The 13,666-nt window shown below is 52.5% G+C and overlaps 1 protein-coding gene across 2 annotated transcripts in view; it reads right to left on the bottom strand.

The window, feature by feature from the left end:
* ANKRD27 (ankyrin repeat domain 27) overlaps nucleotides 1-13,666 on the bottom strand; it is a 61,778-nt gene that overhangs the window by 16,714 nt on the left and 31,398 nt on the right. For both annotated transcript variants that reach the window (XM_004704715.2, XM_045293583.1), the window contains exons 11-17: nucleotides 12,776-12,854; nucleotides 9,059-9,191; nucleotides 5,217-5,309; nucleotides 3,575-3,702; nucleotides 3,204-3,286; nucleotides 1,777-1,892; nucleotides 1,058-1,150 (exon numbers count right to left, since the gene is read on the bottom strand). In XM_004704715.2, the coding sequence (XP_004704772.1) occupies nucleotides 1,058-1,150; nucleotides 1,777-1,892; nucleotides 3,204-3,286; nucleotides 3,575-3,702; nucleotides 5,217-5,309; nucleotides 9,059-9,191; nucleotides 12,776-12,854 (725 nt within the window). The remainder of the gene's footprint in view (nucleotides 1-1,057; nucleotides 1,151-1,776; nucleotides 1,893-3,203; nucleotides 3,287-3,574; nucleotides 3,703-5,216; nucleotides 5,310-9,058; nucleotides 9,192-12,775; nucleotides 12,855-13,666) is intronic.

Raw genomic sequence — 13,666 nt, 5'->3', positions numbered from 1 at the left:
ACTGCCTCCAGCCATGTCACAATTCCACTGAGGCTCCTTCCATCACACCAAAGTGCAGGCCCAGAGAGCTGGGGCTGGCACAGCACTTCTTCAAAAGAGCTCAACTGCCAACCAGTAAGAAGTGGCTGGTGGCAGAGTTACCAATGGCCTGGTCTGGCCCGGGGTGGCATCTGAGACCCTGAAATCGGGACATTCCCTGACTGGAAAGGGCAGCTCGGTGCACCTGAACTGGGTGGATAGCACGTGGTCCATGCTTTCCCTCTGAGCGTTTCTGGGTGCTTTGGTGACTGCTAGGTTGAGGGTGCCTATGTGACCAATTCCAATAAAAACCATGGGCACCAAGTCCTCGACAGCTATCTATGGCAGGCGGCCTTCCAGCTCACGGCCAGCATAACCGAGCGTGCGCTGTGCAGCTCCCTGCGAGGGTTTGGGGAGGGCTCGCCACCTGCTTCTTTCCTACTCCGCCTCGAGTGCCAGGCACTGTGGCGAGCCGGGCCCCGAGCACCCCACCAGGCTTAGCCGTGTGAGGGGCCGGCACCGCCCACAGGACGCATGACAGAGTGGCCGGTGGAGAACGGGGTAGGTCTCCATGTACTGACCAGAGGCTATCCCCGAACAGCCTTTTTTTAGTATCATCCACCTACCCCGTCTTTACCAGCACATGTATCCACCTGTCTATGACTCATCTGAGAGCAGGGAGGGGCCAAAAGACAAAGTGAGTAACGCAGATGGCCAGATAGGAAGTGAAGTCACAAATGACAAAATTCCTGGACATTGCTATGCAACGTGCATGAACAGAGGTGAGAGCCAGATGGCAGCAGCGGTGTAGGACAATGATCGCATTTCAGGGTGAGCTCATGGGCTTAAATAAGTTTGGGGTGTCTGTCATTTCAATAGGTTTTCTGTAAAATGTTTTCAATTAAAAACAAATGACCGTCACCTGGTATGTCCCAGTACGTGGTAATCCCCAATACCACCTGAAACTAATTACAAACCACCTCGCCCCCAAGAGGTCAAAGGTAAAGCCCACCACCCTCCAACAGCAAGGAGCACTCACGTCCTCGTGGCCGTAGGTGCAGGCCAGGTGCAGAGCAGTGTTGCCGCTGTTGTCCTGCAGGTCGGCACTGGCTTTGTAGTGCAACAGCAGCAGCTGCCAGAGGAGGGGCAGGCAGGTGAACCCCAACAGGCCGGCAGCCAGGCCCGGGCTTCCTCAGGGACCGTGGCCCTGAGTCTTATCAGGGTGAGGCCTTCCGTCTCCATTTAAAATCTCACTTTGCTGATATTACTACTAATAAAGCTTTCATCTTTCCTCACAAGAAATGCAGAGGCTACTGAAGAAGTCTTTAGCGCCCCCTTTCTTCTCTGAGCAATCTAGAAGTTTCCAGGTGACTCTGCCCAGGGAATCCATGGGGTGTGCCTTGCCCCCACCCCCACCCCACCCTGGCAGCCAGCAGTATGCAGCTGCAGCCCAGCCAGTGGTGTAAAGGAGCCAAGCACAACACAACCCGCCAAGCTCCAAGACAGAGAGGGGGCTATGCCATCTACAGTAAGGTGAGCAGATTTTACCATTGGTAAAGCGGGACAAAAGCGGGACACCATTGATAAAACTCATATTCTGGCGAAATAGCCGCATGGCAGCCGAAAACTGTCTACCCTAGAAAAACGCTGCGGGACGCAGGAAAGATTGTTCAAAATCAGGACTGTCCTGCCAAAAGCGGGACGTCTGGTCACCTTAATCTACAGGGCTCCCCTGCCATGGTGGCCCCTGCTGCTCACCGTCACGCTCTGGTAGCCCTTCTGGCACGCCAAGTGCAGTGGGGTAGACCCGTGGTAGTCCGTGGCGTTTACCACAGCACCACTGGAAACCAGGAGGTCAATGAGGGATGCCTGCCCTGCAGAAGAGAACTTCACAATGAGAAAACAAGAGAAGCAGCTCTCTGGACCGGAACCATATGCTCACGTCAGTCCTCCTCCCTGGGTCCCACACCAAGAGGGTGGCTGAGACAGTACGCTGAGCTCCTGCGGAGGAGGCCCCGCTCAAGCCCACGTCGCAGCAGCACAAGTCCACGGCTCAGCGAGTCATCAGATGGAATATTGCTCAGTCACTCAACATGCACGTGATGAGGAGAAATATAGCTCTAGGTTACTAAGTATGGCTTTTCACGCGAGAGCCTTAGCTATGATCACAGTATGGTACTCACACAGGAACAGAGAAGGAGACTAGCAGATGAGAATAATGAGCTCAAGCAGGCCCTGCTCAGGGAGCTATATGTGAAAGAGCTGCTTGTGCAAAAGAATGAGGGTGAGTCTGGGACACCTTGTCATTCACATGGGAAAACGAATGGCAAACGTATCCTCATCCCACCCCTTACACAAAAATGAGGTATAGAAGAAATTTTTGCACAAGTGTATTTTCACACAAAGCAAGATGAAATAAAATTGCATTGTCCAACTATTGGTAAATTAGTAGAAGTACAAATGAATTCAGCATATTTTAAAAAAACAAACTCACTGCCATCGAGTCAATGCTGACTCGCAGTGAGTGACCCTATGGGACAGGCTCAACCTGCCCCTGTGGGGGGGTTTCTAAGACCGTCACTCTTTTTTCCAAGGAGAAATATTCTGTATTGCCATGTGCCACAAGCCTAGTACAGAACGGTCTGATCTCCGTGTCAGCAAATGCTGTGTGTGGACATAAACACAACTGTGCCGGAATTCTGAACAATCATCAAAATTCTCTCTGGGGAATAGGAGAATGGCATGTTTCTATCTTTAGTGTGCCCTTTACAAGACAGTAGAACACCCAGAACAGAATGAAGAATGTCCACGCATTGCCAACACTGTGGCCAATGACGCGGAACAAGGTGTGTGGAGACAGTAGGACCTTCACTGAAAACAATGAAACAGTCACTTTTTACAAGCAGGGCTTACAAGAACCCCCGGCTGCGCAGTCTGAGTCCTTCTCATGCCTCGGATCCCAGCCTTGCTGGCCCAGCATGTCGCCGGGGCAGTGTGAGGCTGCCTCCACCGTGGGAGCACGTGCGCTTGCTCTTCCAGCCAGCGGGGGGCACCTGGGCCACAAAGGCCCACAACAGGTTTGTATCGCTCCCCTTTCCAGTGTGCCCAGAACAGGGACCTAAGTCTGTCGGACCTCTGTGGGGTCCCCCTCAATACCATCCCTACACCCCATCAAGAGCACATACCACAGAGAGCAGCCACGTGGAGTGGTGTTTGTCCCCTGTCGTCTCTGGAGAACGGAGTGACAACAGAAGGATCATTCCGCCTCCTAAAACAGCGAACAGGCAGAACAAACACCATGGGTGGCACGGCGAAACCTCCCCGGCCAGGCTGGGCATGGCCGGCCCCTCTACAGAAGACCGCGTTTGGAACGGCTCCTCGAGAGAGAGGCTTGCCTTCACCGAGGTAAAGCAGAGACGACACTGCCGTCTCGGTGCGACAGCACAGGAGGCTGAGGGGCGGTAAGGATGCCCTCCTCCCTCACCATCACACGGCAGGGCAGTGGACACCGGCCCGGGCCATGTCTCCTGGTCCCTGGCAGCCACGGGGCTCTTACCCAGCAACGAGTCTCTCACAGTCGTCACAGAAGCACAGAGGGTGGCACAGCTTTTGGACGGCGTCTTGATCATGGTCCTCTTGGCTCAGAAGTCTCTCGACTTCTTTCTGGTTCCCTGACGCAATGTGCTAGAAGGCATCGAAACTATTATCAATACCAAGGCATTACTCATTCTTCTGAGCGTTCTTCCCCAAAACACATAGCCAACAAGCTTGTCCATGAACTTGATTTGCTCTCTGGGATTTCCTTCTGAGACTGTAACTGTTCACAGGAGTAGAAAGCCCTGTCCTTCTCCTGCAGAGCAGCTGGTGGTTTCAAACCGCCGACCTTGTGGATCCCAGCCCAATGCGTAACCATCACACCGCCAGGGCTCCTTCCATCATGATACTCCTCTTTTATTCAAGTGAGGAGCCCTGTGGTGTAGTGGATTACACACTGGGCTGCTAGCCACAAGGCCAGCAGTTCAAAGTCACCAGCTACTCCATGAGGGAAAGGTAAGGCGTTCCACTCCTGTCAAGACTTACAGCCTCGGGTGAAGGGAGACGTGGGACAGTGTAAGATATGACAAAATAATAATTTATAAATTATCAAGGGTTCATGAGGGAGGGGAGTTGGGGAGGGAGGGGGAAAAAAGGAAGAGCTGATGCCAGGGACTTAAGTGGAGAGCAAATGTTTTAAGAATGATGAGGGTAACGAGTTGTAGGAGCCCCCAATAAAATGACTTTTTTAAAAAGACTTACAGCCTCACAAGCCCTCAAGGGCAGTTCTGCTCTGTGAGGGTCACTATGAGTCAGCCTTGACTCCAGTTTCGTTTGGGCTGTTCATGTGAGTCAGAGAAAAACGAGGCTGTCTGCACCGGCAAAGATTTACACACTCAAAAGCCCTAAGAGCAGTTCTACTCCATCTGCAGTTAGAATCACTATGTGTTAGAACTGACTACATGCCAGAGGGCTTGAATTTTGGTATGCTTAAATTTTCCATAATTAAAAAAAAAAGCCCGATGTGAGAAAATACTTCACAGCACTAAGAGCAGAGGAATAGGATTCTGACACCTCACAGGGGGGTCACTGTTGGCCCTCTCCTTGTTTATTCTAACGTAGCCTCTGTCAGGGGTAAACGAGGAGACCTACTACAGAGGACCTCACCCCCAGGCAGTCCTGCAGGCCAGATGCCCAGCCCCCTGCTCTGGATGCACCCCACAGGAGTCATATTATCTCCCACGGGAGGTTCTCCTGGGAACCTCCTTTGGATCCAGGGAGCCAGGAAGCATCAGCAGTCTCCCAAGGTTGGCAGTCAGCTCACTATCTGTGCCCCCGGCTGTCCCTATGCCACATGACCCACCACTGAGGCCGGCGCTATGCCTGGGGAGTGCACACACAAACTTGAGATGTGGGGTTCCCGGGTGACAGGCAAGCATGGACTGCGCCCGGGCACAGCCTCTTCAGCTCCCCCAGTGGGCCATCCAGCCTAGCAACAGCACAGCACATGGTGGGCGTTGGCACATGGGAGATGGTGGCAACTTTACAACCTCTGAATTCCTGCCACCCACCTCTGAGTGCAAGATCAAGGTCACTGTACCCAAAGAGAGGCCCAAAGGTGGAGTGCTCCTCACACACTGCCCAGAGGAGGCCTGGCGTCTAACCTTGAACAAGCAGTCGATGGGAGTGGACGTCATCTGAGACAGCAAGTTCACCCTCTGTTTAAGGAACACTCTGTCACCAAAGCCCTCGGAGTCCTGCAGGGAGAGGGCAACGAAGAAACACGCCATCCATGGTCCAGGTGTCACCAGAAAGCAGAGGTCATCCAAGACAGAGGGCCCCGGGAACTCCCCTGGCCACTTCTCACAGGACTGGAGAAGGCAGCCCTCCCGGTAGGTGAGGGGAGCCTCCTCCGGCTGGGCTGGGAGGGGCTGTGCTGCTTGGCACGCTTGTATGTGTGGAATGGGGCACTTCAGTGTGGCATGTGGCATGTACACAGCATCACCTTCCAAAGGGGAATGTGGACATCTTCCCAACTGTCCTGCAGCGCCCACCCCCCACCCCCTCTCAAATATTCAGCCTGCCTACTTTACCTGGAGCCTACAGTCAAGCCATCTCACGAGCTGGCTTGGCTCCATTTCCTGCAGTCCACCAGCAGGAGAGAGAGGGCCTTTACCTTTCGACACACTTACTAAAATAATGGACAACATGAGCTCTGGCCCAAAGTCCATTAAGACACTAGGAGAATTCCTGACACAAGAATTAGCAGACCTCTTCTGCAATTTCTAGGATCCTCCCCACTAATCCCACCCCCCACAATTAATAAACCCATGTCTTCATATGAGCGGTGACGTTTACCTAGATACAAAAAAATCGAGAGCCACATTCTCTGTGAGATGATTTCTAGCAGGATGCGTCACTTTTTACTGGAGCACCTTCGTCTACTGTGCCCAATACCAAATTCGCTTCCTGCGCTAGATCTGTTCTCCGCCCTGCCCCGCAGCCAGCTGCTGCCAGAAGTCAGCAAACCCTGTCAACTCAGAGAGAGAGCTCTCTCCTTACATTCAGAGAGAGAGGGAGCCTGCGGTGGAGGCAAAGTCCTGCACACACTGCCCCTGCCCTCCCCGAGGACAGGACGGTTCACGCAGGAAGTGAACACCTGAACACCGCGTCAGTCATTCTGCCTGCAGGCTGCTCTGTGTGCTCCGCACGCTGCCTTACAGGGTGATTTACAGCGGCTTTGGGTAACAACTAACAGCAGTTAGATTCAGCCCCTTCACTCTAGATAAGCTGACGTGGAGCGAGGAGAGGCTGCAGCTTCAGGGAAGGACCCGAGCCCAAGAGTGGGCCTGTGGTCAGCAGCACTATTTGGGAAAGGGCTCGATCCTACTTTTCAGAGACGAAGGAGTGTGGGAAACCCAGGAAAGTGAGGAAGACCGCCCGCTCTGCCCCCCGTGAGACGGGCTGACAGTGGCTGTGACAGTGGGCTCACACACAGCCCACCACGGGAGGATGAGGGGCCACAAACAGGCAAACCGATCAGGAGCCAAGAGGATGACCAGTCCTCGGTCCCTCCCCCAACACCCACCCACCCCCACTGGCCCTTCCGTTCTTTTCTCAGTGAAACCAGTCATCCCAGGAATGCTGCTTTTCCCAAGGCGAGGCCCTTCAAGGATAAGCCAGCGGTGATTTTATCTCAGGCATGAGGTTCCTGCAAAAGAGCCAAGCCCGTGGGAGCCAGAGCGGCTGGGAAGGAGGTGGACGTTCCACAGGGAGAACGCCAGAGAAGCCGTGCGACCCAGGACCTGCACCAGGCCAGGGCGGGCCTCAACACTGTCGCTGTGTTGGGTTGAAGACCGGCTATTAAAACAATCGGATGTACTATGGCCAGTGGGTCCCATTTCCAGACACTTCCTTGGGCTCTCTCACTAACGAGGGGCACTGAACTCACTCGTGGGCGCTGAACTCATTCGTGGGCTGGCTGGGCCAGCACCCTCACGCTGATGCCTGGGCAAGGAGGCAGTGGGGAGCCACCCGGCAGGGCAGAGCAACTGCCAGGACTGGACATGGAGCCCCACAGGGCCGCTCACCCCTCCCCCCCTCCCCCGCCTCCTGTCTGCTGGGGACGACACAGGGAGCCAAGAATCCAGAGGCCTCATCAGAGGGGTATGTGGGGACACCTATCACTGCTCAGAGCCACCCACCGAGGGCAGAGATATGCTCACGGGCAGTGGGATGGTTCAGCCCCAATGTGGGCAAGAAATAAACAGATTCACCCAAAGGCCAACAGCAATACTGAACACACACCAAGAACCACACAAAAACTGCTCCCCCACTCCCCCCCTTACCCCCATTCCCCACCCCCCGCCCCCGCCCCGTCCCACTTGGAAATTCTGACGTATAAGTAGGTGTACAAAGCTCACTGGTACTTATTGTCCTCAGGTCTCAGTCTTCCAGCCTTCGTGCCTCAGAAAATGGAGGAGGAGGGCTTTGCTTGGGGGGCAGCAAGGAGAAGGGGGTCACGGGTCCAAGGGGCAATCAGAGACACCGGCCCCTAGAGGCCAGGCTCCTCTGCTGGGTGGTGGCGCCCAGAGGGCAGTGGCTTCTCCGAGCAGGAGAGAAGGGGAGGAGCAGGGGGTGGGGAGAGAAGGGGGCAGGGTGTCCTCCCAGGAACACAAACAGTAAACACCCCTGCTGACGCCACCAGCCCCACAAGCTCCAGGAACTCAGCAAGAGACAACTCACACCCGGAGGTCGCGTTCTCCAACAGCCGGAAGGCAGGCAACTGCGCATGTGCGCGTGCTCCAGAATCGCTCCAGAATCTCGGTTATTTCCCCAAGCGCAGAAACTAACTGAGGAAGGAGCTTTCCAGAAACACCATGGCTACTCACACCTGAGATGGGAGGGGCAGCGCTAGTCTGACCTGCACACCAGCAGGGGGCTGAATCAGACCCCAGGCAGGAACAGAAGTGAATTCTTCAAGAGCCAAGAAACATGGACTACACGTCCAGCAGGCAGGAAGGAGCGCAGATTTTGGTTAAAGATAAAATTATAGATACACGAGACATATAACAAAATGCTAACAAAAGCTACATTTTATTTATCAGCAAATATTATTAATAATCAATACTAGTCTTTTAATCAGAAAAAAATTAATAAAGCTTTTCTTTGGGGGGAACAGCATATAAAGCTATATAAATAATCTCAATTGTGGAAAACATACACCCACAGGAGTATGTAGTGCAATGGATTTAAGACATTTTTCTAATTCAAAGAGAAATACCTCTCTCCCAGATCAACCTTCCCAGCTAACCAGGACAACAATCATAGGCCTCTAAGTCCTAAAACTGCATCCACTAATGGACTCACAGACCCCTGGTGGCATAGTGGGTCTATGCATTGAGCTGCTAACCACAAGGTTCTAGGTTCGAACCCACCGGGTGGTCACTCCACTGGACATGAGGCTGTCTACTTTTGCAAGGATCAACACTCTCAGAAACCCGCAGGGGCAATTCAACTCTGTCCTACAGGGTCACCACAATGAGTAGGGATGGCCTCAAATGGCCTCAACAGCCCTGGGTTTGCAACGTCACGTTTCTTGGCTGCCTATCATCACCAAGAAACCCACAATCACCATTCTGGGGCTTCCTTCCCTAAGCAACTACCTTCTCCCCAAGTCCTTTCTGAGATGATGGGAGGTGAAGGGCCATGCATCCCAGTGACAACTCACCAAATTTTACAGCCCGCTGAGTGCTGGACGTTCACTGGGCTGAGGGCTGTCAAGAACCTGTGCCCCCAACCAGCCACGGCTGATTTCTTCAGAAATCACTCACCATGGCCCTGCCCCACCCACCAGCTCCAGGACCCCATCAGATCCCCCAGGTCCAGAGAGACAGACAGACAGAGACAAAGAGAGAGAGAGAGAGAGAGAGAGAGAGAGAGGGAGGGAGGGAGGGAGGGAGGGAGGAAGGGAGGGAGGGAGGGGCAGAGCAGGAGGAGGGCTTACTGGCGGTTTCCCAGAGAGGCTTCCTTGGCGGATGTACTCAATGGCGGCCTCCACGGAGGTCAGGCAGTACCCCAGCTCATCTTTTGCTGAGCTGCTGAACCGGAAGTTTTTGATGTAGCTCAGATTGGCCATCCTAGCAGAAAAAAGGGGAAAGCATTTTATCACTGTGTCCCACTGCTGCAAAAAATGCTATCGTCACAACCCATTTGCACCTGGGACAAGCTCCCAGGGCCGAGCTTGGCTCAGGACGGGGTGTGAGCCCTCTGGGTAGCCCTGCCTGTGTATTCCAAGTCAGCGTGTGTCTACAATTGAGTTGATTCTGACTGGTGGCACTGGGAGTTAGGCATTGGGCCACTTAATGACAAAGTTAACAGTTCAAACCTACTAGCCACTCCTCAAGAGGACCATGGGCTGCCCGTCCCCATAAAGCTTTAACACCTTGGAAACCCTATAACGGGTTGCTGGGTCAGAATCAACTCAATGGCAGGGAGTGTGTAGGATGGAGGGGTATGTGTGTGAGAGTGAGAAGTTATTTACCTAATCTAAAACGGAATCTCTTTCCCCTGGCACATCTATGAAGTAGGAAAAAGGAAGGGGGAGCTACAGCCAACCGACAGCCAAGAGCCACACAGTAGGTGCTGATCTCGACTCACCTTTCTCTCCACAACAACCCAGTCTTACAGTGTGAGTCTCCCCGGGCTCAGAGCGCTCGCCTGGGGTCCATAGCCGGTATGTGACCAAGCCTTATTTAATCAGCTAAGAGCTCCAGATGCTGCTACAGTTGGAGGGAGTGCCCATTACTTTCAAAAACGGATGCAGAAATGAGTAGATAAAGGGTCACCCTTGTACCTCATCAACATGTCAGGTGAAAAACCCCAGTTGCGCATAATTGCACGGTCCCCTCTAGACTGGGTCATTGGCACTGTCTTAGCAAGACGGGCACCGTGGTGTTGCTTCCTGCTGCTCACAGAAGGGTCCTTAACTTCAACAAGATCACTCAGAGGCGGGCTTTGCTGAAAGCTCATAAGATGCCACTTAATTACAGCTTCGCTTCATTTACGTAAGATGACTGCCAGAGGAAAACTAATTTAGTATTATCGGGCTCAAACAGTATGGAGCATTGTTATTAAATTATGAGCACAAAAAAAGTGATTTAAGAAGAAAACCAAAGCACTGTCATCAGCTGGCTTGATCGCTACTAGGGAGTGTGGGCCGTCAGGAAGTACAATGACTTGTTACTTTGCTGGAAGAGGCTAGTATTTAGGAAGCTGACCATTGTCAAGTGAGCTGTGAGGATCCTGTGGGAAGAGGATGGGCTTTGGGGCCAGTGACCAGCTGTGTAGGCGCTCTGGTGGTAGTGGTTATGCATCGTGCTGCTACCCAAAAGGTCAGCAGTTCAAAACCACAAGCGACTGCTTGGGAGAATGATGAAGTTTTCTACTCCTGTAAAGAGTTACAGTCTCCGTAGGGCTGGCCCCACCATGGGACACAGCATCCCCACTGAGTCATGGTCACCCGGGGGACAGCACTGGAAACACAATGTGGGAATAGTGCATGGTCTGGCCCCATCACGCTGGGGCGAGGCACTGAGGGCAGGCAGCAGAGCAGCAGGGGGAGCAGACTGATGAAACACCCGGGGAATACCAAAAATAGACTTGGGAGACAGAGTGAGGCACCCCATCAGACTCGACTGGAAAACACTCATAAAGGCCAACAAACAGACCTTGAACTATTTATAGGCTTTTCCATTTTTGTCAGTGGCTTTCTTTTTGTTATTGTTATTCTGTGTTTGTTTTGTGCTATTGTTATTGCTTTGTTGGTCTTGACTTCCTTTGTTGTTTTACTCAGCTTTGCCTGGCTTTTGCACTTATTAATGTCTCTGCATGCCTATCTAGATAAGATAGGCGGGATAAATAATTCGGAGATGAAAAGAACAGGACCAATGGTTCTGGGGGGATACAGGAGAAGGGAAGGTGAGAGAAAGTAGGGGGGGGGGGACCAACCAAGGGACAAGGGAACAACAAGTGAGCTAAAATCAATGTTAGGAAGGTCGTAGGATGCCTAGTGGGGCTCAATCAAGGGCAAGGTAGCAGCAAGGAGTTACTAAACCCAAATGAAGGCCGAACATGATGGTGGGACAAGAGGGAAGTAAAAGGAAATAGAGGAAAGAACCAAGAGGCAAAGGACATTTATAGAGGCCTAAATATAGGCATGTATATATATAAATATACATATAATGAATAGGGAATAGAACTATGTACTCATATCTATATGTTAAGAACTAAGTTTGCAGATGGACATTGGGCCTCAACTCAAGTACTCCCTTACCACAAGAACACCCTGTTGTAACAATCCTCATTCTGTGATGCTCACCTTCCCAACACAATCACTAAAGATAAAAATGGGTGCATAAGCAAATGTGGTGAAGAAAGCTGATGGTGCCTGGCTAGCAAAAGATATAGCGGCTGGGGTCTTAAAGGCTTGAAGATAAACAGGCAGCTATCTATCTGAGAAGCAACAAAGCCCACATGGAAGAAGCACACTAGCCTGTGTGATCATAAGGTGTCGATGGGATCAGGTATCAGGCATCTAAGACCCAGAATAAAACAATACCCAATGTGAATGAGGGGGCACATGGAGTGGAGACCCAAAGCCCATCTGTAGACAATTGAACATCTCCTCACAGAGGGGTCATAGTGAAGAGATGAGCCAGTCAGGGTGCAGTACAGCATGATGAAACACACAACTTTCCTCTAGCTCTTTGGTGCTTCCTTCACCCCACTATCATGACCTCAATTCTACCTTACAAATCAGATTATACCAGAGCATCCACACTGCTATAGATAAGAGCTCGCAACACAGGGAATCCAGGATAGATAAACCTCTCAGGGCCAGCAATGAGAGTAGAGATACCAGGAGAATTAGGGTAAGGTCGGGGGAGAAAGGTGGAATTGATCATAAGGATCAACCTAGAACTCCCTCCCAGGGTGACTAACAATTGAAAAGTGGGTGAGGGGTGATGGAGGATGATGTGAGATATGGAAATAATAATCTATAACTTATCAAGGGTTCATGGAGGAGGGCGAGTGGGGGAGGGAGTGAGGGGGGGATGGGGAGCTGATATCAGGGGCTCATGTGGGAAGAAAATGCTTTGAAAATGATGATGGCGGCATATGTGTAAATGGGCTCGATACATTGGAGGAATGTATGGATTGTGATGAGAGATTAAGAGTCCCCAATAAAAGTATTTCAGAAAGAAAAAGAGCTACAGCCTCTGAAGCCCACAGGGGCTGCTCTCCCCTATGCTACAGGGCTGCTGTGTACCAGCACTGACTCGGTGGCAGTGCGCAGTGAGATCTGTACCGTGCTCTGGAATGAGAAACGTGAGGGCTGTGAACCACCGTGGTTCCCATGTAGGAGGGCAGGCTCATGGGAGGAGCTCAACTAAAGGCAGCTCTTCCGGAGTTAACCCTGGGTCAAGTGTTGGGCTGCTAACCCGCTGCAAGGTTGGCAGTTCACAGCCCCCAGCTACTCCTGCTTCAGAGAAAGGGGAGTCTGCCTGCTCTGCTCCGTAAAGATTGACAATCTGGGGAAGCTTGTGGAGCTGTTCCATTCTGTCCCCTGGGGTCGGGTCGCTGCGACCAGAGTGGGCTCTCCCTACAGGGAGGCTGCAGACTGGCGCTGCCAAAAGCAAACATGTGTGACCAAGAACATTACCAGTTGGGGATCTCCGTTTTCACGAGCAAGTATAACAGGACTGAGAGCAGGTCATCAGCGCACACGGTCTCCAAGTTAACTGAAAGAGAGAGCAGGTGTTCAGAGGCTGTCAGACTCAATGGCCAACACACAGGCCAGATCTCCCCCCACCATCCAAGTCCGGGAACCACAGGGTGACAAGAGGACCTGTGGCTGCACATCGTGTGGCATGAGCATGTGTGTCTCCTGTCTGAGGCTGGATTCAAGGGGGTAAAGAACGCCTGGCATTTCCAGAACAAGTACAAAAGGTGGTACCTCTAAACAGGCCGCCCCATCCCACCTCACATACAGGGCAAGGGCCCCGGGCAGATGGAGGTAGGCACAAGGCAAGGCTGTGCCCAGAGCCTTCACCAGAAACTACCTCCTCCTCCCCGCTTCCTGAAGTCATTTCCACTCTCCACACCCACAGAGGCTGATACCCATGCCTGGTGTGACTGTTGTTTTCACAGTGGAATCCCATTTACATCACTCACACACCCAGTCAAGAATTCAAATGGTCAAAAGAATGACCCTAGATGTCTTTTCCCCAGAGACACTGCTGCAGATGCTTCCTGGGCACCCTCCCCAGTGTCGGCACGCACCCCGGGGTGAGTGCGCAAGTCATCCACCTCCCTCTGTGCTGGCGGGCAGGTGCCACAGACCCACTCTGCACTGCATTCAGTGGAACCTGCCCACAGGCTGGCCCTATCCACGCAATTGGGAAGCAATTTGGGAGAGGGGACAACCATGTGTACATGTCACGGGTCTGTCTCATAGGTCATTTTCTTACTCCAGTCACCCCGGGTGACAGCCTCGGAGACCCTACCCAGGTCTGCCATGAGGCAGAATGGACTCCAGGCCAGGGGGTTGAAA

The sequence above is a fragment of the Echinops telfairi genome, unplaced genomic scaffold (assembly GCF_000313985.2).
Source record: "Echinops telfairi isolate 266 unplaced genomic scaffold, ASM31398v2 ScPeMD7_2291;HRSCAF=2852, whole genome shotgun sequence".
Taxonomy (NCBI): Eukaryota; Metazoa; Chordata; class Mammalia; order Afrosoricida; family Tenrecidae; genus Echinops; species Echinops telfairi.
This window is presented reverse-complemented; position numbering and strand designations above follow the sequence as displayed.